The sequence below is a fragment of the Lagopus muta genome, chromosome 22 (genome assembly GCF_023343835.1).
Source record: "Lagopus muta isolate bLagMut1 chromosome 22, bLagMut1 primary, whole genome shotgun sequence".
NCBI lineage: Eukaryota > Metazoa > Chordata > Aves > Galliformes > Phasianidae > Lagopus > Lagopus muta.
In genome coordinates this window covers 2,411,198-2,438,338 of record NC_064454.1, presented here as the reverse complement: position 1 = coordinate 2,438,338, position 27,141 = coordinate 2,411,198, and the positions used below count along the sequence as shown (strand labels likewise).

At 53.1% G+C, this 27,141-nt stretch overlaps 1 protein-coding gene across 10 annotated transcripts in view; it reads left to right on the top strand.

Annotated features, from left to right (window-relative positions):
• The window catches only part of IGSF9B (immunoglobulin superfamily member 9B), a 58,157-nt gene extending 36,250 nt beyond the window's left edge, over positions 1-21,907 (top strand). For 3 of the 10 annotated variants that reach the window (XM_048968207.1, XM_048968206.1, XM_048968203.1), the window contains exons 16-20: positions 1,105-1,266; positions 2,017-2,062; positions 3,371-4,993; positions 13,141-13,262; positions 13,785-21,907. In XM_048968207.1, coding sequence (XP_048824164.1) covers positions 1,105-1,266; positions 2,017-2,062; positions 3,371-4,993; positions 13,141-13,262; positions 13,785-14,008 — 2,177 coding nt within the window. In that variant the 3' untranslated portion in view covers positions 14,009-21,907. Of the gene's footprint in view, positions 1-1,104; positions 1,267-2,016; positions 2,063-3,370; positions 4,994-5,411; positions 6,547-13,140; positions 13,263-13,784 lie in introns of those variants that run through there. The other 7 variants (XR_007380895.1, XR_007380893.1, XM_048968205.1 and 4 more) reach the window with 7 other exon arrangements.
• Positions 21,908-27,141: the final 5,234 nt, after the last annotated feature.

Sequence of the window (27,141 nt, the reverse complement as noted above, 5' to 3'; positions counted from 1 at the left end):
TGATGGCGATGGGAAGGGGGAGGTCTGCAGGAGGCAGAGGATGCAGTGAACCCTGCTGGTGTGGTTTTCCTGGAAAAAGCTGAGGAGCCGCCCAGTTGGGCTGCGTGCAGGAATGAAGCAGTCTCTCTCTGCCCCCAAGTGGTGCTGGCGCGATGCAGGGAGCCTGCAGCCTGCTTCTCTGTCCTCCCAGTGCTGCTGCTCTCCTCTTGCCCAGTGTTTCTGATAGGGTTTGACAGCACATGGGGCACGAACGCAGCTGCAGCCATGGGGCATGCGTGCGTCCCGACCCTCCTGGGTGCTGTCTGCAGCTCAGAGCTGCTGCTCCCAGCAGGCAAATGTGCGCTGACCCTGTGTGTGGATGTGTGGCAGGAGCACTGGCGTGTGCAGGATTTGATAAACTGCTCTTGCATCTGCAAATAGCTGCAGCTAAGCTCTGGTGGTGGTTCAAATTTGCTCCTGGTTAGTGAAGTGTTGTAATGAGGGTTCAGAGGCGTGGGTGCTGGTTCCAGCCCAGTTTTCATTGAAGAGCTGAGATATGCTGTATTCACACACTGGGGAAAATACTTGGTGTTGCTACAGCCTGAGCTGCAGTGGGTTATTACAACAGTAGATAACTGCAGGTTTGGTGCAGCTGTGTTCATTTGTGCATAGATCATAGAATCATAGAATGGCCTAGGTTGAAAAGGATCACAATAATCATCTAGTTTCAACCCCCCTCCTATATGCAGGGTCTCCTTCTACTGGACCAGGCTGCCCAGAGCCACATCCAGCGTGGCCATGAACGCCTCCAGGGATGGGGCATCCACAGCCTACTTGGGCAAATAAATATGGATTTGTGTGGTGGGAGCACGTCTCCCCTAGGTATCCATCATTGGAGAAAATGGTCTCTTTTGCGTGACATTTCTGCATCACTTGGCCTGCAGCAGCACTGCCTGGTTTTCCCACATGGGCTGGATATAGGGCAGGGTCTTTCCTTCAAGGTTATCATTCCAGGAACAAGTGAGCTGTCTTGCATGAAGGCAGCACTGCCCTTCAGACTGTTGATCCCGCAGGCAGGATGCGTGTGTCTCTGTCTATCACCTGATGGTTCCTCTTTTTCCCCAGACGTATTCCCTCAGCCCGACCTGACGGACGAAGGTTTAGCCCGCCCGGTGCTGGCTGGCATCGTTGCCACCATCTGCTTCCTGGCTGCTGCCATCCTCTTCAGCACACTCGCCGCCTGCTTTGTCAACAAGCAACGCAAACGCAAACTGAAGCGCAAGAAAGGTGAGCTTGGCCCCGGCGTGCTTCTCTGCTCGTCCTATCTGTCCTCTTGTTGTTTCTGTCCTCTATCCTGCCTGTGTCGTGGTGGTAATGTTCTTCCCTGTCTTGTCTCTTCTTCCACCCCTGCGCGTCTTCAGGTGAAGCCCTGACTTCATCCCCCGGCTGTGCCTGAAAGCGCCTGAGTTCGGGAGTGGGACAGGAAGGGTGGGTGACGAGGCGGCACAGAGGCCTGGGATTTCTGAGGGCACAATCTCACGTGGTGACAGCTCTTAGAGCTTGGGGGTTAGGGCTGGGATCTCCCCTTGGCTGAGGGGGACCATTGCCCTCCCCAGGGCCCCCCCAGCAATGGGCTCTGCGGCCGCTTGGCTCTGCTTGGTGGTGTCCAATGGCTGTGCTAGGCTAGAGAAGACCCCAAGAAGGAGACTCCATCATTTTCCTTCCCTAAAGCTGGGCCTGCAGCCACCTTACAGGAGCACCTGGTAGGGAAGCCACCATCTTTTCAGGCAGCTGGGGCGCTAGAGAGGGCAGGGGAATCAGCTCCTTTGCCTCTAGCGTGTGAAATTGCGGCAGCAGGACTGATAGGAATCTGTGACGGGAGCTGTTTGTTGTCAGCAACCATTAAAGTACAGCAGCAATGAAAACTTGGCCTCTTGTTGAGTGTTTTCTTTGTGGTTGTGATGTTGTCTGTGTGTCTCTCTGTCTTGTTGCGCCTCCTCAGCGTTCTCTCTTCTTTCCCCTTTTATTCTCTTCCAGACCCTCCTCTCTCGATAACCCACTGCAGGAAGAGTTTGGAGTCCCCGTAAGTATCTGTCTGAGATGTGGCACCAGGCTGTGGGTCTTCAGGGTGCCTCTTCCTACAGTTGTTGCAAAGGTCGAATGGAAATATCTGGCCTTGTTTTGTGACGATTTGGTTTCGATGTTCTGTAAACTTGTGGGAACAAAATGGTTCACAAGAGACAAACAGGGTTTGGAGCAGAAAGCAGCAGGGACAAGCACAGCAACCTGTAAGAGATGACCTTGTGGATCTGGACGTGTTGAGCAGGTGGAAATGAATTACACACCCAGCTTGAAAATGGCTCCTCAAGGGAAGGGCTGCTGCTGTGTTCAGAGTCCTTCATGCAAGCTCAGTGTAGTTTTGAGTTGTTCTGTTGGCTCTGTTTTTCGTGGAAAATTCAGAATCTCAAATGCATATCTTTTCATTTCCTGTGAAGTCTCTGCTGAAGTCTCTTTGCACATATGCTCAAAGGCTGTGGGTCAGGATGCTGCGCTGGCCACAGCTCCTTCCAGAGCCCTTCAAAAGTGCTTATAGCCACTAATGCTTGCACTTCTGATGTGAGTGCAAGATTCTGAGGTGTGGACACGTCATGCTTAAGCTCCTGGACTGTTGCATAGCGTTCCTGTGTTGGTGGATCTTAATCTTCCTTTTTTTAGTTCATCCACCGTGCTGAAATGGCCACGCTCACATCATCTCTGTTGGATCTGCTACCTTTTGCCCTTCAATCTTGTTTGAGGCTTTCTGAATAGGGATGCTGTTCTGATGCTTATCTCTTCCTGCCATCTCTTTATCTTTTGAGGCTCTCAGCCTTAAATTTGAGTATTTGAAATGAGGAAAAAATTGATTTGAAAGCATCTGTCAGCATCTCTTAGTGAGATGCTGAGATCTGCCGGAGGGAATGTTTGCTTGAGGTTCTTCTGGAGCCCTAAAATGGGGGAGCACCTCTTGGGGGCTTTCCCAGATGTGGGTAGCTTTGGTGAACGTAGGAAACTTTGGAAGGAGTTGGAAAAAGGCTCTGGATCTGTCTTTCCTTCTGATGGGACTGTGGAGCTTGTTATGAGACATTGGAGCAAACTGCCTGCCCTAAGGGGGATGCAGAGGTGTCCTGAGGAGCGGGGACTGTGTGTGGTGGTTCCAGCTCCTCTTTCCCACTTGCTTCTTGCAGCCTGTGTCAGAGCTGGCCGAGCCATCGTGGTAGTCCCACAGATTTCTTCCAGCAGTTTCTCTTTTGAGATCTTTGCTTTCTGGATCCAGCAGTTCTTCTGGATGAGAAGAGCTTGTTTCCCCTCAGGTGACGTCCCCCTCTCTTGGTTTTTCTCCCCTGTGGTCCAGGTTGTCTTCTGGCAAGGTGAGTCCGGAGAGCATCCGCACGCTCCGTCCCCCGTCCGAGTCCTCTGACGACCAAGGCCCGCAGGCCAAGCGGATGCTGAGCCCCACCAAGGAGAAAGAGCTTTCCCTCTACAAGAAAACCAAGCGAGCCATCAGCAGCAAGAAGTACAGCGTCTCCAAGGCGGAGGCCGAAGCTGAGGCCACCACCCCCATCGAGCTCATCAGCCGCGGACCGGATGGCCGCTTTGTCATGGACCCGGCGGAGATGGAGCCCTCGTTGAAGACGCGGAGGATCGAGGGCTTCCCCTTCGTGGAGGAGACGGACATGTACCCCGAGTTCCGGCAGTCGGATGAGGAGAACGACGACCCTGTCGTCCCAGCCTCCGTCACAGCCCTCAAGGCCCAGCTCACCCCTCTCTCTTCCAGCCAGGAGTCCTACCTTCAGCCACCAGCATACAGCCCCCGGTTCCACCGGGCGCTGGAGGGTCCCGGCGCCCTGCAGGCCACAGGCCAGGCCCGTCCGCCGGCCCCCCGGGCTTTCCACCACCAGTTTTACGGTTACCTCAGCAGCAGCAGCCCCGGGGAGGTGGACCCGCCGCCCTTCTACATGCCAGAAGTCAGCCCTCTGAGCTCGGTCATGTCCTCCCCGCCGCTGCACCCCGAGGGGCCCTTTGGACACCCCACCATCCCCGAGGAGAACGGGGAGAACGCCTCCAACAGCACGCTGCCCCTGGCCCAGACCCCCACGGGGGGCCGGTCCCCCGAGCCCTGGGGGCTCCCCTTCGGCAGCCTGGAAGCGTCCCCCGCGGCGACGTTCCCCCCTCAGCTCCAGCAGTGCGAGGCGGCGGCCGAGGGCTCCCAGCCCACCGGTTGTCTTCCTCGGGGGCCGCCTCCTTCCTCTCTTCAGGTCGTCCCCGCATCCTACCCGGGCATCCTGCCCCTGGAGGCACCAAAGAGTTGGACTGGCAAGTCACCCAGCAGGGGCCAACCCTCTGTGCCCACCACCACCAAGTGGCAGGACAAACCTATGCAACCCATGGGATGTCAAGGGCAGCTAAGACATACCAGTCAAGGTATGGGCATACCTGTGTTGCCTTACCACGAACCGTCCGAGCCCGTCGGCCACAGCGGCACAAGCACATTCAGCCTGGACACCAGGTGGTACGAGCCCCAGCCCCGACCTCGGCCCAGCCCTCGGCAGGTCAGGAGGGCTGAGCCCAGTTTACATCAGGTGGTGCTACAACCTTCGAGGCTTTCTCCTCTGACCCAAAGCCCCCTCAGCTCCCGCAACAGCTCCCCGGAGCTGACCGCCCGCGCCAGGCCCCGTCCGGGCCTCATCCAGCAGGCTGAGGTGTCAGAGATCACCCTGCAGCCTCCCGCAGCGGTCAGCTTCTCCCGCAAGTCCACGCCGTCCACCGGATCCCCCGCGCCGAGCAGCCGGGGGGAGAGCCCCAGCTACCGACCTGCCACAGCCTTCACCTCGCTGACCACCGGCTTTTCTGGCTCCCAGGGCTCCTCCCTGCCCGCGGACACCATGGATGTTTTTGGAGACATCCCCTCTCCAAGGAGGGCTAGCGAGGAGATTCTCAGACCGGAGCCCACATCGACTACGGTAGCCACCTCGGGGTAAGTGCGTGAGACCTGTGGTCCACCCCCCCACCCCCAGGCCCTCTCCCGACTTCCCCCATCCCACCTCGCCCCTCCCTTCCCTCCAACCCCTTCCCCGCCATCATCATCCGAACTGTAGGGTCTCTCTGGGTACGCTGCAGCATCCCTTTTGGAGATGGCGTCCCGCGGGCTTTGCTAGGCTGCGGCTCTGCAGAGGCTCACGCTGCGGGCGCAGGGTGCATGGCCGCTGCCCGAGCCGGCTCGGGGTTAGGCAGGCGGCCTTCCCGATGCTGCTTTCCTCCTCCCCGACTGCTGATGTGGGAACTGGAGCTCTGTGGTTGGGGTACCAGGCTGACAAATGCCTGGGCCGCAGGCCTGGCTCCTGGCTCACGTAGGTAAGTGTCCTGGTGTCACCGGCGGTTGTTTCCTCTTCTAGCTTCTGGCTCTTGGCTTTCTTCGAACGTTAGGGCTGCTGCGCCTGTGTCTTCCTTCTGTTCCATCCCGCGGAATCTAGAGAGCTTTAATGCATGACAGAAACAGCTATAAAAACCACCGCCCCATCTGCAAAAGGGATGCTGCAGCCCCAGGACGCGGGCAGGGAGAGATCAAGGACTTAGCCCCACCAGCAGCATGTCAGGAGAGGAAAAAATAACCCAGTGGAATTCAGGAGGCCGCCGGCACGCTCAGATCCTGCCCTAAAGAGGGATGTGGCTGCACTAGACTGTAGCGGCTGGTTTTCCAGGTACCAGGGTTGCTCCAGGCAAAAAGCGTCTCTCTCTCTCTGTATTCCTCCTCTCTTCCTCCGTCTCTTTCACAGCACCCCAGATCCCGTAGCCGTGCTTTTGTTCCATCCTTTCGTCTCGCTTCATTTCGGCTTGTTGTTGTAGGGGGGGCCGAGCCCCTCGGCTTGTGATGGAGCCTTGCGGCGCGGTCGGAGGCGTTCGGAGCAGAGCCGTGGTTTTTGGGGTGGGGGGAGGCAGCCTTTCACCCCGCAGCGCCCTCCGCATTTCACTCCCACTCTCTGGTACCTGGAAGCGTTATGGCCTTAGGAAATCCCTGCAGCGCGGCTGGGGAAAGGGGTGCGTAGGGTGCAGGGAGGGCTCACGGGAGAGGCTGGGGAGGGAGAGGGGGACCTGGAGGACCTGAGATGATTTCTGCGCGGCTCTTGGGAGCGCAGGTCCGTAGCGATGCAGACACGTACGCATAGATCCACGTCTCCACGCAGTCTCAGAGCCAGGGCACCCCGAGGAGCTCCAGGTACAGGACAGTCGCAGGACAAGTCTGTGTTAGAGCACTGTTGTCCGTGCTTTTAAGCAGTGTATCCATTCGCTTTGTTGATTATTATTTTTGTTCTTTTCCTTTCTCTTCTGTTTCTTTCCCCCTTTCTTCTCCAGCCTTGTTTCGTTTGTGTTTCAGTTTGGTTTCTTTCCCTCCTTTTTCCTTTGGAGTTGTTGACGTGCTGATGTGTTGCGGAGCTCGGCTCCTTGCGGGTGTTGATAACTGCTTTGTTTTTGATTAATCTCAGCTATCTGGGCAGTGTTGTCGAGACAAGCTTCTCCTCAGCTCAATAGGTAAGGGTGATCCATGTCCGAAAGGATGGTGTGGGCGCTGCGGAGGGTGGCCGGGAGCGGGGCATGAGAGGGGACATGGAAGGGGCTTCTCCAATACCATCTCTTCCTTTAAAGGGGAATAAGGAATTATAAAACACTAGGAAACACCTCTGGACGCACAGTCTCTGTGGCTTTTGGGTTTCCCCTATCCCTTTGGAGGAGCTCAGAGCCCCGCACCTTGAGCTGGTTGAAATAGGTGCCCCTGGGACAAGCCGGCTGCAAACGGTGCCTGTGGGCAGTGGCTCCAAAAGAAGTCTCCGGTTCCATTCCACAAAATGGAGATTTTTGTTTCCATCTGTTTTCTTCTTCGTGAGGCTTCTCAGATGTAGAAAGTGGGAGAAATCTATGTTTCAAGGTGGGCTCTGTGCTTGGCAGCACCTTCGCTGCGGTTCCAGGCAGGTGAAGTGTTTCATCATTCCCGTGGCGAATGTAGTTACAGTACAAAGCCCTCCCTCTCTGAAAAGCTCCTTGGAGAAATCTGTAAGACTTCTCCTGACCCAGCTGTAATTAAACAGCCCTAAGCAAATCTGGAAAGGTTCTCTCAAGAAAATACCTCTCAGGGGCTCCTATGTTGGAGCTGTTTCCTGGATGGCCACAGGCATCCCTGGAATGGCAGCAGGAGCAATCTGGGAGATGGTTTCTGGATCATATAGGCAGAGAATTTCCTCCTTTTTTCTCTTTCACTAAAATGGATAAAACCAGGTGGGATGATGCTTGTTCTTAGCCCTGAGGAGTCAGCCAGGCTGGCTATGAAAGGAGAGGTGGGATTGAAGATAGGACTTTGTAGGGCCCGACCATGCCCAAGCTTTGTTAGGTTCAAAACCTGCAATCACAAATGAGAACTGTCAAGGGCCTGGCTCATACTCACCCAACAGCCTGAGAAGCCCACTGGAGTGGGGGAGATGCCTAGGGAAATTAAGCAGATATTTCCAGGAGAGAGAAACCCTTGTTCATTGCAGGGGAGTTGAACTAGATGACCTCAAATGGTTCTGTGAGTTCCTCCAGCTCACATGGAGCTTTGTACTGAGGTGAAGAGAGGAAAGGAAGGAATGTTGGATCTTGGTCATGGAGCTGTGATGGATGCTCCATGGAGGAGCCATCCTCTTGGCATGGCAAAACCCCTCTGGTTTGAGCTTTGCAGCTTCCAGAGCTCCTGAGAGCTGTTTTATCTCTTTTATCCATGGTGCTTCCTTAATCCAAGGGATCTGGAGACCTGAATTGAGTGTGGATTCAGCAAAGCCAGTCCAGTCTCATGTCCTAGCTTGATGGGGCTCTTGCATAGGTTGCCCTTGGTTCCTGTCTCAGCAATGAGCCCCATGGGTGGGTGGGTACCAGGAGCAGGGTGACACTGACCTACAGGACACTTGCTGAGAAACAGCAGTGAGTCCTGCTCTGAGGTGCTGCCAGGGGTTGGAATTGCAGGAGTGAGTCCAGAGTCATTATCCCAAAAAAGGGGAAGCCACAAGGAGAATAAATCTTGGTCTAATAAGCGAGGAATCCTGTAAAGAGCCCAGCTAAGTAATTTCGTGTTGATTTGGGGTCGTAAAATTGTCAGTGGATGCAGAGCACAGGGATTTTCTACTATAGCAGCTGGATTTCTGTACTGCAGTAATAAAAACCAAGAGGAGGAGAGGGAGAGGCGGTTTGTGAGTTGATGGCAGCTGCACTGGGAGCAGGAGCTGCCGCGTGGTGGCTTTTGCTGGGTGAAGGTGAGCAGGGAGAAATGCTGCCATTACTGCACTAGCGGCTTCCATCTTCTGCTTCAACCCAGTGGGCGGTGATGCATCTCCTACCAGGGAAGAGGGCAATGTCGTCTCCCTGCAGAGGGAAACCCAAAAACCACAGACGTGACACCGAGCTCCTGTGTCCCTTGGCATCGCAGGCAGCCCCCCCTGGCCCCCATTGCCAGTGCTGCCAATGCCAGGAGCTCATGGGCTGGGTGCATCGTAGCATTGAGTGACAAAGGGACATCGGTGCCAGGCGTGCAGGAGCAGCCCTCGCTCCCCGCTTGAAAGCAAACAGGTTCCCCTTTAAAGACTGTCCATGTGCTGATCCTCTGCATGTGTTTCATGCCTCCTCCCGCTTGGAGAAGTTGTGAGTCCTCCTGTCTGAGTGCGTTCTTTCCTTTCTTCTTCTTATTTTTTTTTATTTTCACTTTATTTATTTATTTATTTATTTATTTATTACTTTCCTTATATATTTTCACACTCCTGTTTTTCATTTATCCTCCTTTTTCCCCCTCTTTTCCTGTGACTGTATCCCCCCCTCCCCTTTCTCTCCGCTCCGGTCCCTTTTCCCCCATCCTCTCTCCTCTCCTGTCAGCATGGTGCAGTCCATGGTGTAGATGAGTTGTGTCATCTGCAGACCTGCAGAAGGGCCCCCCTGCTCCGGTGTTCTCCCTGCTGTCACCAGCCCCCTCTTCCCTCGTTTTGGCAGCAGTGGTCTGGCAACAGCTCTGGGGGAAGGGGCCGCAACTGCTGTGTGTCTCCAGCACCTCTTGCACTAAAGGATCTCAATCAGTGCATGGTGGCATCCTGGGATGGAGGTGGCATTGGGCACTGCCTCAGAGCAAAGAGCATAAGACAATCTTGAGGGGATCCCGCAAGAACTTGAACTTGAGGTTGAGCCTCGTGTAGGCGAATGGAGCTCTTCATCCAAGGATAAGGGGGTGGAGGAGCCTGGCTGGGATGTGGTGGGCACTGGAGATGGCCAAGCAGATGCTCTGATATGTCCAAGCTATTCCTGGATATCATTGACTTTACTCAAGGAGAAAAGAAGAGTGGAAGAGTGTGAAAGACCTCCACGAAGTCCTTGAAGGTCACAGCTTGTGCTTTTGCGTGGCTTCCCCCTGGTGGGCGAAAAAACACTAGTGATGCTTAAGGGGGCTTCTCCCTTGACATCTTCACTTTGTATGTGGAAAGGCGTTTGAAGAAAATGTAGCTGTGTGGTATTTGTTGGTTTGGACAACTTCACCCATAGCTACCATTCCCTGTCCTTCCTGGGGTTGAGTACCTCGTCAGTCTTTCCAGAATGTCTCTGTGCACATGCTTCAGACCTTTGCTGGTTCAGAAGGACTGTCCTTCGAAGACTTGAGGAAAAATTCTGTGCTGAATGTTTTATGGGATCGCACAGCAGTAACAGCTGGAAATCCCACGTGTTTCTTGAAGCTTCTTTCCTTGGCTCCATCCTGAAGCCTCCAGAAGTTCATCCCCCTCTCTGAACCTCTTGTCTGTTGGCGCTCAGGATCCCTTGTGCATGGATGGCTGCCCAAAGTACAGACTCTGGGGGCAGGAGGAGGCTTTTGGCTGGACTTAAAATGCAAATTAATTCAATTGAGTCGGAGACCTTTGAAGAAATAAAGGGTGGGTAGAGCAGATAAAATTTGGCTGGTGAGTAGCATCGTTTTGTCCTCCACTGTATCTCTTCCTTGCCAGAGGTCAGACTGTATTTATAGTGACACATGGGTTCAGTGCGCTCGCTGTTGATATTTGTGTGTATAAATACAAGCCCAATTAGGGAGGAACTAGCGGAAACGAACTTCAGGCAATTTCCTCATAATCCCTTGGTAAATCTGTCTCATTTTGTCAACATGCCACAGTCACTAGCATCTTCTTAGAAGAAAAAAGAATGGAAATAGCAAAAGGCTTTAACATACGGAGCTCTAATAGTATTAGCAAAGTTGTCTGGGCTACGAGACAGAAAGACATGCTTGTAGCAATGCAGTGACATCCAGGGCTTGGCACACGTGAGCCCCGTGGCAGAGGACTGGTATTGGAGTAGCTGAGGTTGCAGTTGGCCAAGTACCTTTCTTGCTTAAGCTGCCTGTACGTTGAGGCTGTGGGAAGAAGGCATTTAAGCACAGCGACTCTACAAGCTTGTAAATGTCTTCCCTACAAGGGAAGACTTGTTTGGATCCCGCCAGCAGGGCTACCAGCTTGTGTAATGAGATGCTTCATTTTCAGCTGATGCACTGCTCTGCTGGGAGCTGGAAGAGAGGATCTCCAGGAGCATCCGTGCCTTGATGTCTCTGTTGCAATGGGAAACATGAAAGGGGCTTTTCTTTGGGTTCCCATTGCGTCTGCTGCGCCCCAGCTGCTTCACCACATTATGCTGTGTTTCCCTTGGTCCTCTCCAATGCTAATAGCAAAAGTGAGAAGCTTTGTAATCACGTGCATCTTCAAAAACAACCCCTTCTGCTCCCCAAGGGGGGAACAGCCCTGGGGAGCTCTTAGTGCCTCTCCAGCTGAAGTGTGCACAGCTCCAGCAGCCGCTTGGGATCTCAGATTGATGCGTTGCTTATGAGCTGCACTCCCACACTGGTGTTTCATGGCACACGTGGAGACTGGCAGAGGGGGAAAGCCTTGTGCGTGCGCTGCTGGAGAGAGATGAGAAGCTCCAGATGGACCTCAGGCAGCATTGTGCCTGTCCTCCTCTTCTGTGCTGTTCCTGCTAGGCACCTGCAGTGTTTCTGTCATGGTGGATGGCTAACAGCTCATCGACAGCCCTAGAATGGGGTGGAAGAGTTTGGCTTCAAAATTTCGGTGACGCAGAGTTGGACTCGGTGATCCTTGTGGGTTCCTTCCAATGCAGGCTATTCTGTAACTTCATCGAAGCGATGCTCTGACCCATCCGTCCTCCTGCCTTGTGAGGTGCTTGTGGGGTCCTGTCCTTCACAAAGCTCTCAGCACTCCTCCCTCTGGGTTAGACACTTTGCTTATATACTCAGCTCACAGATCTCAAACCTGCTGATATTTTCAGTTTTGGTGAATGGTGCAGTAGGTGGCATCCTTGCCACAGTGCTCATTTGCCATTTGTCGCCTTCCTCATCTGCAGCAGTGTGTTAGTGGAGAAGGCAGGAATGCTTCTCCTCACTTGTGATCCTCAACATTTCCTATGCATGTTTTTTTCTGCATACCTTATGTTTTGAGCCTGTCGTGGTTATTTGCTGTTAGTTGGCCTCTTGGACTGGATAAGTGCAGTGAAATGGGAACAGAAGAAAAGCATCGTGTGTTTGGGTAGAAGTAAGCGTGCTGAGAAGATGCATTCACCATCAAGAAGTTCTCATTCCCCTAACTGTGTGTGGGATGTGCAATGTTTTCACTGCTAGAAACTGCACTGAGGAAGAGCTTTGCTCCCATTTTCTGCTGGCAATAGCTCTGAAAGCACAGCCAGCCCTGCCTGACCTCAGGAATGCTGGTGGGGGCTGCGAGAGGGGACAGACACGATGGGCTGGCACTTGAGCCTTGCAAGCATCATAGAAAACTGAAGATCCTGGAGCTGCTGTCTGTGCTGCCTGCTGTATTGCTGATTTGGTGACGTGCTTTGGTCACTGAGTTAGGAGACTAGAAGATCAGAAGAGTGCCATCCCATTATTTGAAGGATGGGACAGGGTAAGCGCAGGCTTGTGTCATTTCTGGGCACCTCCTGTGCAGGCTGCTGTCACGTCTGAGGCTGATCCCAGGTCACCACCCATGGCCTTAGCTGCCTGAACTTACACTTCTGCTCCCCTGGCGTGAGGTTCATACAATATGGAGAGATGTGAAGATGAAACAAAGGGGGAAAGAAAGGGGAATGCAGCAAATGGGGGGATGCTGTGATGTGTTACAGGTGAATGCTGGACCAGCTGTTCTCCAAAGGAAAAGGTTTTCTTCTACTGCCCTGCATTATAGCAGTCATTTTTCAATCCTTGGATTGAAAAATCCTTGGCAAAACAGGCACAGCGAAGGGAAGTGGAGCACAAAGCCTTTGCAAAGGGGAGGCTGCTTAACCTTGAGCAGATTCCTGTACCAGAGATACGTGGGGACTAAGTCTGGGAAACTATCTCTTACAACTGCTGACTCTCCCACTGGAAAAATACCATTACAAATCCCCTCCTTGCCCCCTGCAATGAATTCTCGTTGGCATTTTCATTTCCAAGCCGTGGTGCGTCCTGTTCTGCGAGGCCAGAACGTCCAGCTCCCGACATCCCAGTGTGAAGGAGCAGAAGCTTCTGTGCCTTTATATTTGTTGTTGCTTCTAGCTGGGAGCGAGGTGCTGACCCCAGCTGTGCCCTTCGTGTCCCTGTCTGTTGTGCAGTCCCTGTTTTCTTTGCCATGGGAGCCAGGCAGGATCCCTGCCTCCGTCCTGCTCGTTGCGCCGGTGTCAGCCGCCCCGTGTCGCGCAGGTCTCGGTGCTGTCGTGCCGCTTCTGCGTGTCTCTTCCTCCTCTCTCCATCCCCAAGGGGTTTCCCCACCACTTCCCAAAAATACCTTATCGGACATAGGATCTGCCCCGTCCTTTGTGTCTAGCAGTGCCGGTGTGGCAGGCAGGTGAGCCGGGTGCCGGCTGCGCTCTCTTTGTGCTGGGACTTTGCGATGCAGCTGAGCGGGAGGGGACGGGGACACGGACACGTGTGGGTCTCCTGTCTCCTACGGCAGCGTGCCCGGCCTGGGCTTTCTCACCTTTTCCTTCTCCATGGCAGAGCTGGCTGGGGTCGACCGTTCCCCGCCTGGGACGCCCCGCAGCCCAAGCGTGACCCGGAGCCGCTGATGGCACGTGTCTGCTTTTCCTTTCTAGAAAACGTCCATCTCCGTCCTGGGACGCTGCTGCACCTGAGAGGCTCGAAGCTCTGAAATACCAGCGGATAAAGAAGCCCAAAAAGTCATCCAAGGGCTCCTCGAAATCCAGAAAACAATCCAGTGAGTGTGAGGACCCCACGATCCCCCAGCAGCGTCCCCCTGTACCCCCATGGATTGCTTGGGTTGGTCTCTGAGCGCCTGCCTAGCTCCTGCCTCCCAGATGGATGGCTGCTTGCCCACGTGCTGTCTGCAGTTCTTCCCCTGCTTCCCAACCCCATTCACCTTCCATCCTTTAACATCTGCCCATTACTCATCTTTAGTGACTTTACTTACTTTTTTTTTTTTTTTTTAGGATTCTTCTATGTTTGTTTCTTTTTCCCTGATGTCCAACCTGCTGCTTGCATGCTGGAGCCCCCCATCCTCCCTCTTGCTCCTCCCTCCCTTCCACTCGAGGCGACTTTCCACATCCTCTCCTACAAAGGCCTACTTTCCTTCCAGCAAATCTTTCCCCCTTCCTTACCCCACATCTGTTGGGGTTTGGAGTGTTGCGGGGAGGAGGAACAGACTTGATATAAGCTCCGTTTTATAGCAGTGCTACAGGTGGGTTCCATATCTCATCCCTCTGCCTTCTCTCCTCTGCAGACGGCTCTGCCTCCCAGGTTCAGCACCTTCCCAGCTCTCAGGTACTGTGGCCTGACGAGGCTGTCTGCCTCCGAAAGAAGAAGAGACACCCTCGTCAGGACCCCTTTGCCCGCCTCTCGGCGCTGAAGGACGACCTCTGCCACCGGCAGCTCCCTGAGGACCAGACAGCCATCCTCAACAGCGTGGACCACGACGACCCCAGCGGGCACGCCACTTTGCTTTAGCCTCATGCTGACCCAAGAGAAGGTTAAAAGGGAGAGGGTAGAGGGAGCTGAAACCTCGACTGCGTGCACGCCGGGGTTGGGCAGCTTTTGGCAAGGATGAGCTGGGGCGACCGGGATGGGTTGGGGTCCAGAGGGGGGGATGCCAGGGGCTTCTCAGATCTGCATCTCTCCCTTAAAGCTTTGGTGAGATGGGGAGGGGGTGTCACACCTCTGTTTCAGAGAGTTTTCAGATGTAAAAGGCATAGATGGAGATTCTGACATCTGCTTCTGCAGGTTGTGTGTAGGTGGAAGTTGTGAGATTAAGCAGCCGGCCCTGAATTGAAAGAAGGAATTATGTGACACGAGGTGTGATCGATTGACAAGGAACTGACAACCCAGCTAGCTAACAGCTGGTAATCCCGTGAATCTGATTATGATAAAGTACATCCAAATGGTCCCAGGAAAGCTGCAACTGTGAAATCTCCTTGCCTCTCCCTGCCCAGCCTCCCATTATGTGAAGATAACAGCAACAACGTCACTGACATGTTTCCTTGCCCATCTCTGAACGGGAAAACTGGAAAGACCCCATGGCTTCACGCCAGCCCGAGAAGTGATAAATCACTATTTCTCTGTGCATATGCATTTTGAACCTTGTTAACATGTACCAAACCCTTTGCAAGCACGCAGGTATGGAGCCGTTTGCATCCACAGGTGGTTTCCCCTCAAAGTCTGGTTTGTGCCAGCTTTGATGAGGGTGGTTTTGACCAGTTCTTCCTGACGCTCCGTGTATCACTAACATATGTTCCTCAGTGCTGTGCAGAAATGTCATTGCTTACTATGGTCACGTTTGTAATCTCTGTTCATAACTGCAGAACGGGGAGATGCTGCTGTAGGTGTGTGAGCGAGCAGGGTTTCACCATGTGTTCCCAAAAGCCCCTGTGGCCAACGTAACCCTGAGCTGGAAAAGTCCAGCTCTGTGGGTCGTGATGGACGGCTGCTCCAAGCACAAAGCTCAGCCCAGCATTTGGCATCATTTTGAAATGTGTTGCTGCTGGTTTCACCCCTTCTCCCTCCTGTTCCAGCCCGGCTGTGTAGGTGACCTGTGACTCCTGCTTTGGGATTTATCCCTCCCTTTGCCCATCCGAGGAGACTCGCTGTTCCCCTCTTGGTAATGCTGTTCTAACTCTTCACCAGAATGTATTTCCTCTTCCTAGGGTAGGTTCATTTGGCAACTGATGTTTCTCTGGGTTATGTAGGCCTTTTCTCAGCAGGAAAGCTGCAGCCTGCTCCAAGAACACCGGGCTTCTCTTTCCTGCTCTGCCTCCACTATCGAACTGCGTGGCCTTGGGCAAGTCACTGAACCTCTCTGTGCCTCAGTTCTCCCATCTGTAAAATGGGGATAAGTCATATTTAAGCACTTTTGTAAAGCACTTGGCTGCCCACGGGCAGCAAGTGCTACATGTGTGCTGAGTGCTATTACTACCAAGTGATCCCTACCTTTAAGACACTTAGAGATTTTTTTATTTTATTTTAAATGGTAAGATCAAACACTGCATCCAGGTTTGCACACTTCTTCCTTTCTAGCAAAGTGCTAAACCTGCCAGCCTGCCTGGGAATAAACACCAATGTCACCTGGATATTCTTCCTTTAAGCTGATTCAGGCTGTTAGAAAAAGAGAATCCAAAAGCCTGCAGGCATTGCCATTTGCATACGAAGCTCTTGTTTATTCCCAGGTAGAATTGCCAAGAGATGCTCTGCAGTCTTGCCTTTAATTGTGATTTGCCTTGGTTATTGCTCTTGCTGCTGGTTGAACCTCAAAGGGCTTCGATATTTGGAGAAACATGCGACCTCTCAGCTGCACGGCCGGAGTGAAGGGTCGGGGCATGGCAGTGAGAACAAGCCAAGCTTCCAGGGAGGTTTTAGGTAGAAATCTGTTGATCAGCCTGCCTAGAAATTTCTGTTTTTAAATGAAACTGTGCTTTGTCTTCCACCGAGATGTTCAGAAACCTGATGAAAGCAGAGCACGTCTTTTTTCAAATCTCAAAGCCCTGACTTAGGCTCGAACCGCTTGACAGAATCCTCTAATCGATGATGAGATATTTTCAAGCTTTAACAACTTCCTTTAGGTGGTCTTCAAACGTGAGCAAGTTTGTCTGAGGAAGGAGGGAGGGTCTCTTAGAGGTGCCTCTCTCTTTCATGCCATCAACCACCAGAGTGAGACTTCAACTTCGCTAACAGTATAACAGAGTATTTCTTTTATTTGAGTGTGTTTTAGGGCTTGACCTAGAATCCACTTGGATCTGAATTGATTTAATGCCATTTGCCTGCTTGGCAGTGGGACAAACTTGTGGGTGACTTCAGCTCGCTGGTGCGAGAGGAGCTGATGTCGGCCCCAGACCTTAGCAGATGTGGAAGCAGGCTTAGCCCCAGGGCTCGCCTCCCTGCTGTCCCCATGGCTGCCCGCTGGCACCGGCCCTGGCCGCCCTCGCTGCACAGACCCTACAGGTGATGGTGACTGGGGATGCTCAGTGGTGTGGTGCCCTGTGGGTGGGGGGTGTGGAGGCTCTGTGCCGGCTGGACCGCAGCTTGCTCGCTCTTCTTTTGGCTCTCGTTGCCTGGGCCTCTCTAGCAGAAGGTTTCCTTGTTCATTTGAACGCTTTCCAAGCTCAAATTTACTCTGCCTGTTTGCACGGGCAAGGCAGCGTCTTTGGGCTGTCAAGGTTGGGGGACCGTGCCCCCATCCTGCTGCAAAGAGGAGGATCTGGAGTGCAGGAAGGTTTGACGGAGTGCGCCAGCTTGCTTGGTCAATCTTTTGAGAGTTTGTTTTCCTTTTTCAGGTGTTTTGAGCCGATGGGCCCTCTGCTTTTCATTGTCTTCGACCTTTAAAGGCTGGAGCTGCAGCCCTCTCTCTTTCAGCCGTGTACCTGCCACGCTGCTGCAGTGGGAAATCCTGCCGGGGCTCCTCATGGACGCGGCTCTTCCCTAAACCATCCCTACCTCCTTTCCCCGCTAGACCAAGTTACCTTCCAATAGACTCTTGCCACGTGCTGGGCCGTGCTTTGGCAGATGGGCTCGCCTCTTGCTTTGGCAACCTCCTCGCTTCTCCCAGCTCTGGTTTCCATGCCCTTCAGGGGTTTCTCTCCTCTGCTCCCGCGGACCTGGGACATCGAAGCTGTGTCAGATGATGCCAACCATTTTCCCCCATTCCATCCCTGTTTGAACTCCGTTTTTGTTTTGATGGTTTGCAAACACGGCTGCTGCTGCTGCTGCTTTTCCTTTTTCTTTTATGCTGCAAAATATATCTTGATTTTTTTTATCTTTCTGGGCCAAACTCTCTTATTTTGTAAGTTTGTCCTAGGGTAGATGGTTCTTGCTTTATTGGCAAACATAAGATCCGTTCCTCCTTGCACGGTGCAAAAGCGATGTGTTTCATTACGTCTCATGCAAAGCGCTGGGCTGTGGTGGAAGAAACACCTCTGAATCACAAGCTGTGGTGAGGACACAAGCTGAATGTGTCCGTGCAATTAACCCCAGTTTTTGGGGTCCTGGTGCTGCAGGTGGGCGAGAGTGTTGCAGCTCTGTGCTTCAGTTTCCCATGGGCTCTGCAGCCAGGCTGTGGGGCTGGAGGAGCACTGAAGCTGCTGCAGGTTTGTTCTGAGAGCATCAGCAAGTGAGAAATGGGCAGGATTCAGCTGCCCCGAGCTGGGAAGTGGATAATGCAGGGAGGTATGTGTACAAGGGCATTGTGATCTGGTTTGGGTGGGCACCAGGCTGTTGTTCCTGCGTGCATTTCCTTGTCAGCTCATCCATGCATGGAGGCTGGAGATAGCTGTGTTTGTGGTGGAGTTTTGCTGGGCAGCTCTGCGGACTGCAGGGAACGGCTCGCTGATTTGTGCATGGCAGTGGTGCTCAGTGAGGTGAGTTGTGCATGTTAAATGGTCTGCTTGGGGCATGGTTTGGCAGCTGGGAGTCACTGCTGTTGCCAGCTCTGCCTCTGAGCCTGCAGGCAAGTTGCTTCAGCACTCTGCCTTGGTTTCCCCATCGCTATCAAGGGAATAACAGCAATGCTGTACCTACCTCCAGGGATGCTGAGGGCCCAGGGCTTGTGGTCAGCACTCCAGCAAACCTCCCAGCAGGGCTGGGTCATGGCTAATGGCATCAGGGCATGACACATGCCTTACTGCTGCACGTCTCTCACAGTTAGGACAGAATCTGCTTGGTGGTTTGATTTCTCCTCCTCCTTAAGGCAGTGATGCAGAATTCGGTTTCCTTTGAGTTTTGGGTTGGTTTCCCCATGTGCTTTTGGCTGTAGTTCTTGGCTCGGGGTGTTCTTCAGAGGGCTGAGGCTGGAAGGCTCACAGTCTGATGGCAGTGATTCCTCCACGGCCCGCTTGGGCTCGCTGCAGAGCTGGCAGAGCTGCTGCTTTTTGTGGAAGGGAGCATTTTCAGGGAGCCAGCACAAAAAGCGATGTATATATGAGATATAAATACATAGAGAAGTGTAGGATGAGGGTAGATATGTATGCAGAAGTCGGGTATATTTGCATGTAAAGGGTACGTTTGTCTGTAGGGGGAGTGTTGGTGGAGGGGGAGGGGATTGGGATGGACAAAACCAGGCAGAGCCTGGGGAGGATTTGGGAATGGATGGGCACAGGGCAGCTCTCTGCCTGACCTTCATGCGTCCCCATCCCTGCTACACAGGACCTGGTTGTCCTTTTTTTGCCTTTTTTTTCAGTCATGCTCCTCCCCCAGATTTTTTTTGTTTGCTGTGTTCTTTGTATGTGACTCATTACTGGACCATGGGAGTGGGAAGGTAGCAGTGAAGGGCCTCTTACCTGCACACAGGGCATGGGGGCGAAAAGGAGCATCACACTGCCTCATCTTCCATGTCACTGCAGTCGTTCAAAGAGGAAGCAGCACCATGCAGAACCCCTCATCTAAAATCCCTGTAGGTGCTGTTCTCTGCTTACTCCTGTTAAAGCATTTTGCTTTGCATCTGTTCTTTCCAGAAGAGCATGAGTCAGAAGAGATGAGAGAAATGTGGCTAAATAGGTTGAGAACTGCTGTGCTGGCTGTGCTCAGGCTGTCCCAGAGGTAATGGCTCCACAGGCCAGGATGTTCTGCCTCCCCCCTGGTTGCCACGTTGTCTTTTTTTAAACTCATTGGCAGGACTTTTGGGATAGGGGGATTCATCCACCAAAGGCATTGCTGGAGGTACCTTAGCAATGGCTTGCCTGATGCACTGCAGCATTGCTGCTTTGTGCATCAAACCTAGAGCTCCTTGCAGAGCACAGAGCAAGGCTGGTCCTGCTGTGGGGGTGCAGGCAGCACCCATGGCCCAAAATTGCAGGTGTGCAGTGGCTGAGTTTGGGCTGGATACCCACTGCTCTCCAGGGAGTCCGTCACAGCACTGCTTGGGCATGGGGTCCCTTATAAAGGGACACTGACTCCCGTTCTCATCCTTCAGCTTAGTTTCTGGTTTCTTTTGCTGGGCTTCCCTTTGCCTGTCTTTGCAGAGGAGGACGGGCTGCGCTGAATCTGTAGGGGAAGCGCATGAGCCAAGTGCTGGAGGGCAAAGTGATGGTGTGTGTGATTTGGCAAGTTGTGCGTGCAAGAGAAGAAAGCTGAACGTTATTCCCGTGAGTCTGTGTGTCCCCTGTGTCACTGCCACGTGGCAAGGACTGTGCACAGCTCCTGGTCCCTTGGAGAGGCCAGAGAAGGGACCCTGCTCCCTTCTGCCAGTGACTGGGATGAGTCAGGGCCACCCAGTGCAGTATTTCCTTGATTTCCCTATTTGAGTGTTTCCATCTGGCAAGCCTGTGCTGTCTGAACTGTCTGTCCCTTGTCATTGCCTGGCACTGGGTCTCACCCAGCAGTGCAGGGTAACCTCAGGACATGTGCCGACGAGCATCCCGAATCCCCAGGGCTCTGGGTGTTTTTTGATACGTGCATGGATGGAAGAAGAACCATAGATGGGGAGGGGGTGGGCAAGAGAGAAGGGGGGGGCAGATGGGTTGCTCCAGGCTTAGGGGGTTTGGATATTGCAAGCATGCGTTGTAGTGGTAGGTAAGGATTTTTATACTGGTTTCAATGGGGCACCGAGGGGCTGGCATCCTTTTTTTTTTTGCACTGGATGGAGCAGGAGGGCCCATGATGACCTCCTGTGAGGCTGGGGGCTCTGGGGACAGCAAGGCATGGGGAAGGGGCTGCTGGCACATGCATGGACAACAGCCAGCCTCTCATTGCCATGGGGAGGAGGACAGTTTGCCCAGGATATTTTGCTTTACCATCGAAATACCAGGTGACCCAGAGGGCTGCCCATCATCCTGGGGCAGCTCCGTCCTGTGCTCCCAAAGCCCCTCTGATTTCTACTCCCTTCCCCCATCCCACCCAGCACTTAAAAAAGAACGTGACCAGACATGAGCCCCAGTATCTCTATCTAAAGAAACGATATTGGTGTACCGAAACTGCGTTGTATATAAAATTATACAAATATATATTTACTTTCTATTTTAGAACGGGGGGGAGGGGAAGAATAAATATTTAAGATAATTCCTTAGTACTAGGTGTCTGAAACTTCTGTGCAGCATGAGAGAGGCTGTCAGAGGTGGGGAGAGTCTAAACAGCGGGAGCAGAGCGAGTATTTTTACATTATATTGCGCTTAGGCTTCTCTGCTTCTCCATCCACCTATAAATAGACGAAAAAAAATCTATATATACAAATATATATATAAAATATATATATATCTAAGCCACATAGCTGTTTTATTTTTGTAACCATGCCTAGTGCTGTCTGAGCAATACGGTGGTGAGGGGGACGGCGCTGGCTGGGGCTCGTGCCCCGCTTTGGCTCCATCCCGCATCCTTTGCCATCGCTGCTGCTCGCTGCCGCCTTGCTGCTTGAGTAGGAAAAGTGGGGAAAATAGGAGCGGGATGTGGGGCTGCACGGGGAGCCCCAGCTGCTGCCAGCTAGATTTGTACCGTGGCAAGGTGATGGTGCCCGTGGTGCTTCCTCCAAGGGGCACGGCTTGTTTCTTTTTGTTTCGTTTTGCTTTTCGTGGAGGCAAGTGGAAATTCAGCTCGATGGGTGCTACTTGGAGAGGTTGGGGATGCGGCTGGTGGTTGTGGCAAGGACACGGTGGGGACACGTCCTGCTTGTGGGTGTGCTGCTGCCTCACCTGTACCTGAGGATTCCTCCTTGGCAATCTGCGTGCCTTGGGGAGAGGTGCGCAAAGGGCATTTGGTCCTTTGGTGCTCCTGCAGGCTGGGTGGCCTTGGTGGCATCTCCCAGCTTCTCTGTAGGACCTGGCCCTGGCACTTAAATACCTCTCTAGGGAAAGAAGAGATCCGGGACCGGTGCTGTGGGGACTGCTGTTAGGTGGGTTAGGATGGATGGTGCTGCATGGGGAGACCCGCGCCCGCTGCAGGCCTGAGGGGAACGTGGCAGGGCTGCTCTGGGATTTTCCTTCAAAGCAATACGGACCCGCCGCCTCCCCTGATGCTCACCGTGTCCCCCATTTCCCTGGGGCTGCATAACCCCCATTCACCCACCCGTGAGGTCCTGCATTTGGGTGCTGAGCCGTGCCCAGGATTGATGCCAGCAGCCTTCCTTCTGTTTCCCTCCTCAGGGGCCAGGATTTGGGGTTTCCCATGGGCAGAACAGTGGGGTCAGCGGATGCTGCTCCCCTCGGCCGAGCTCACTCCCATGCCCTTGGCTCCATGGGACGCTGTTGGGGCTCAATTCCCCCTGCACAGAGGGGATCTCCCCCTTCTTGCTTTTGTCCCGCCGTGTCCCCGACCGACTGAGGCATGAATGTAATGTGTTTGGGAGGGTGAGGGTGCCCAGCCGTGGCCCCTCCGCAGCGGCGCCGCCTCCTCTGTAGGTGTCACCTGTATTTTCCATGATATTTCTGTCTTTGTTGGGGTGGGTTTGGGGTGGGGGGGGGTGGAGGGGAGGGGGGGGGGGGTGGGGGGCTGTTTCTAATATCGAGCCAAGATTTGTTCAGCACCAATTCTTGATATCGAAGCGAAGCATGTTTGACGGAACTAACTTGCATTTATTAGCGGTAAATACATAAGTGAGTATTTTATATGTTTAAAAAGGGGGGGAAAAGAAGAAAAAGCAAAAGAGAAGAAAGCAAAGGGGCGAGCAGTCTCTGCAGCCGCTTCCTGCCGGCATCAGGGCTGGCTTGGCTTTGGGGTATCTCCTAGGGGTGGGCTGTGGGGTGGGCAGCTCCCTCCTTTCCCCATCTCTCCTTGAATCACTTACAGAAAAAAAACAGGAGGAAAAAAGAAAAAAGAAAAAAAAAAAAGAAAAAAAAAAAAGAGGTATTTAAAATAATAAAAAAAAAGAAAGAAGAGATGTTTACAAAGCACACTTTCCACAGTACTGTTAACCCTCTGGATGCCAAACAGACACACAGAGCCGCTCCTCCCCTGGGGCACCATGGGACCGAGGGGTGGCCGTGGGGACAGCATCATCCTGCGTCCCTCATGGATGTTTTTAATATCTCTGTTGTTTTGTACACACAACCCCGCCACGTCCGTCTGCTGTACAGCACGTGTTCCTGATGGGAGCTTGCTTCTTGGGGGATATATTTGCTTCCTGGGCTCTTCTCAGTGGGAAAACAACGGGCAGAGATGCAGGGAAAGTGCCCAGCTCTGCCTGGAGGGGGTTTGGGCTCTGGTGCCACAGGCAGTGTGCCCATTCCCTGCCCTCCTGGCTGCACTTAAGGCCAAACTTCTCCTTTTCTTCCCTACCTGCTGCGTGGAGCAGCCCTGCCTCAGCTCCCCGTGGGGCCAGCAGAAGGCAGGCAGGGTGCTCCATCCCCACAGGTGCCATGGGACCTCCTGTACTCTGCTCCCTTTGCCTTTCCCTTGATGAAGCCCTGTTGAAATCGATCCAGAAAAGCCTACATTTCTGTAGCTTCTTTGTGCCATCCTTGGGGCATTGGAGATCACATTCGCCTGCTGGCTCCCTCGGAGCATCCCCTGCTCCCTCAGGCAGCGTAGACTTAACTCTGATAGGTTTATAGAGTCTCTGAAACCCTCTTAGACTTCCATAGGTAGGTCTTAATTTCCGCCTAACTCTACAGTGTTCTCTCTTCAGGCAGGATTTCCTTTAGAATCCGACAGATCTCTGGTTGTGTGGGACAACTTTTCCTTTTTTTAAGAGTTCTTGCCTATTGATATCCAGACTGGACCATTCAACCTCGTCTCCATTTCTTGAATGTCGAGTATTACAGTGTCTAACACACGTTAGGGTGCTCTTTGGTGCTGTTTCAAATGGCAACCAGTGGAACTGACTTTTTTAAAATCACAATAAAGGAAACTTTAGTACCGCTGGTTCCATAACCTTTATCGTCGTGACTTTTTGGGTTTTTCCTTCCTCTTTTTCTGTTGTACTTTATTTTTCTTTTTGAACTAAGAGTAGCGACCCGCTGCTGAATCTCTGCAGTGTTGGTGCAGTCCAACAGCAGCTGGGTTTGATTTGCTTCGTTTTATAATGGCACAGATGCACACAGCATAACTAGCGATTGGCGCGAGCCCGAGCGGCAACTAGAGGGTTAATTTTTGAACTTCAGGTATGTTCTTCAAAAGCAGAAAATAAAATAATAATAATAATTAAAAAAATTAAAAAAAAAAAAGAAGAAACGAAACACTATTTTTTCAGTCAGCTTTTTTTTTTTTTTTTCTGTAAAGGATTTAGAAATAAATCTGAGACATGATGGTGCTGTACCAAAGCCTTACACGACACTTACTCCGCGCTCTGTATAATCTCTGTATCTGTATTGTTGCTCTCAGCCTCCGTTCTCGTGAAGACCTCTGAAATGCCAGCAGCAGGGACCGGCCGTGGCCTGGCAGGTGCCATCTCACACCAGGGTCCCCCATAGGGACCTCAATGGGGAGGGGAAGCCGCAATCCGTCCTCGCTCCCCCTTACGGAGTGGCAGTGGGGTCCCTCGCCCCGCTCTCTCCTTTTGATTGGGTGCTAACCTGCCCTGGGCAGGGAAATGAGACCTCGGGAGCCACCACGTGCTCCTCCTTGCTGTCCCCACCGCTGCGCTGTGGGGTTTGACATCTTCCAGCTCAGCCTACGAAGCGCTTGGCCGACGCAGAGCTCTCGGAGGCACCCGCTGCTGGGCCCTGAGCTGCGTCTGCTCCGATAGCTGTAAGCAATAAACCCGCTCTGCCAAGAAAACTTGCCCCCTCCGGCTCTTGGACTGTTGTTGGTTCTCAAGTCAATGCTGATAAGCCAACAAAAAATTGGAAGGAAATCGAGTTTGAAGCCCTGCCTTACTGGAAGTAGCTGGTCGCTCGGTCTCTGCCTGCTGGGATTTTAAGGCCTGCTGGGTACTTAACGATTTATCGGTAACATTGCATGTTGATGGATTGACTTTGTTTTGTTTTGTTCTTCCTTTCTGTTTGTTTGTTTCTTTTTCCGATGTACCCACTTAAGAAATTACGGCAGTGTTGCAATGTTACGTCCAACTAGCCATGCTGTAGGAGAATGATGGGTTTTGGAATCGATTAACTTGCTCCTCATGTAACATGACCCTGCTTCAGAAATGTTTTGTATTTTGATATAAATAAACATTTGCTAAAAAAAAAAAGCAGGGTCTTATTGATGATGTTGATTTGGGTTGGGGTTGTGGGGAGGAATCTGGTGTTTGTAGGGAGAGGGGGGATGCTTTTCCTTTGGGGTTGGGGGGAATGCCCTCTCCCTGTTGCTCCTGGAACCTCTGGGTGCCGGAGCTCTGACCCAATAATGCTGGGAGTGCTGGTGGTGCTGCCCTCCAGCAGGGTGCCCAGGATGATTGTGTCCTTATGGATGGCATACATTGCAGCTCGGAAAGGCACTGGTGTGCATACAGCTACTGATGACAGCCCAGTGAGCAGGGGTTGGGAACGGGCGGGCACTGGGGCAGCATTTGGGATGGGAACAGGAGCTCACCGGGTGCCTCTCTTCCAGGATGGCCCTGTGATGGAGCTTGATGCGTTTTCCACGGTCAGTTGGTGTCTGCACAAGGTGAAGACGAGGCAGGCAAATGCCCACGATGGTCCATGGGATCATCTTTAAATCCTTCTACTCCCTTTGCAGGGCGAAGAGCAGATCTCCTGGTTGTTCAGGAGGATGCTGGAAATGTGGATGGGGCTGTGGGCAGGGCAGAGGGCAGAACCACAGGCAGAGCCTCGGGCAGATCAGCAAGCAGAGCCGAAGGCAGAGCGCAGAGCAGCTCTTCCAGCCTCCCCACATCGCAGCAGTCCAAGCTCCCAGGTTGGCATCCACAGCTGCATCCCATCCGGAGCCCCTCTCTATGAGATACAGGGCATCCTGGGGGCTGCTGGAATCCCAACCTGCCCCCAGGTTGAGAACTTTCAGCCATCCGATGCCCATAGGGTGAACAGGTCACTTCAATCCCCCACCAGGGTCACCCCATCCCCTGCCCAAACCTGTGGCCATGGATCATTTGTCCCCTCCTGGCTTTCTGCAGGATGATGCCAACGTGGAGGCGCAGAGGTCTGAGCAGGTGGTCCTGAAGGACACGTTCCACTTCTTCACATGGAGGTAAATCCCTGCTGGGGCACAGGGCTGGGTGCTGGGGCAGCAGTGCCTGTGGCAGCATCTGAAGGATCTCACCTGATTCTTGCAGCAGGGCCTGTTGTGTGCATCACTTCTCAAGCATGCTGGAGGACGAGGAGACAGAGAACAGGCTGGAGCAAACAGAAAACGAGTGAGCTCCACTTGGCACAGCTTCTGGGGGGTTCCCCTTGCCCAGAGACCCCCATGCATGTAGCTTAGCAGGGGAGAGACCCGCTCCCATTTGCCCTGCTCCCGAAGTCCCTTTATCAGTCCAGAATTATAGAGATGAGGGCGCCAAACCCAAACTCCCTTCAAGGAGAAAGGGCTGCTTGATCCCGGCAGGTGCAGCAGGCGGGGTCCTGCTCCTCTGCCCCATAACCTCTGCTTGCTGCAGCATGCACCAGCAGCTGCTCCAGGACACACTGGACCAAACGATGGATGCCACAACGGATGCTGGCAACAAGAACCACGACGAACATTGTGACAGGCACTAACATCCAGTTCAACTTCCCTAGCAAGAAGTAGGAGGTAGGAGAGCCCCTTCCCCATCACTCACATCTCCTAGGCAGTCCCCAGGATCACCCTGCCCCATTTGCCTCTCCCTCACCTCTGCCCCACAGGTCTCTTTTCTCCTCCCATTTCCCAGCTGTGTCTGAAGCTGTTTCCACCTCTCCAGAACTGATCTGCCCCAGGAAATAAAAGGTTTCATGCACCTGCAGGGTTATGTGTGCTGTGTCCAGATGCCACATCCATGCCCTTAATCCATGATTAAGGGATAAAGATATCCCCTCTGTGAACCCACGGTGGGGTCCCAGAAATGGCCTGGAGGGATCATACAGGTGTCCTGGCAGGGTGTTGCCCCAGGCAGCAGGCAGGGCGATGGGCAGCCTGTTGTCAAAGCAGTCCCCATAGCATTTTTATCAGCGTTACCATCCAATATTCCCCAGCTGGTTTGTCTTTGCTTTCCATTTATCAATATTACCAGCTGATCCTCCGATCCCCCTCTGCGGGTTTATTAATATTGCCCTCTGATCTGCGGGTAGCAGCCACACTTTATATTCCAGCCCCATCCCCGGCTCCTCCAAGCCCCGACACCATGTTTAATTAGATTTTCATCTTGGCTCAGGCAAACACAAATTGAGCTCCTGGTATCTCTCTCCCGCGCACAGCCGGTGCCTGGCCGAGGCAGATGCCATCCTCCTCTGCATTAATATTCCGGCGTCATCCAAGGCTGGCGTGCAGCTCAGGGTGATGCTGTCCTGGGGGAATCATCAGTAAGAAGGTGCTGGTTTTTTTTGTCCCCTCCCCGTTCCATGCAGCATTCCCCAAATGTTGAGGGATGGTCTCTTCCGCACAGCAGAAATCAAACTGAGATTGCAGCAGGTGAAGCTCTGAATCCCCTCACATTGCACTGCCCCTTTCTGGTGCTCTCTGCTCCTTGATACCATCACTTCTTCAGGGTTTGGTTTTGGGGCTGCTCTCTGTGTGGGATGGAAGGGGTTCTCGGGGTTCCCCCAGGTCTGCATTTCCAGATCAGAGGGACAGAAAACGGCTTTGGCAGAGTCTGTTGG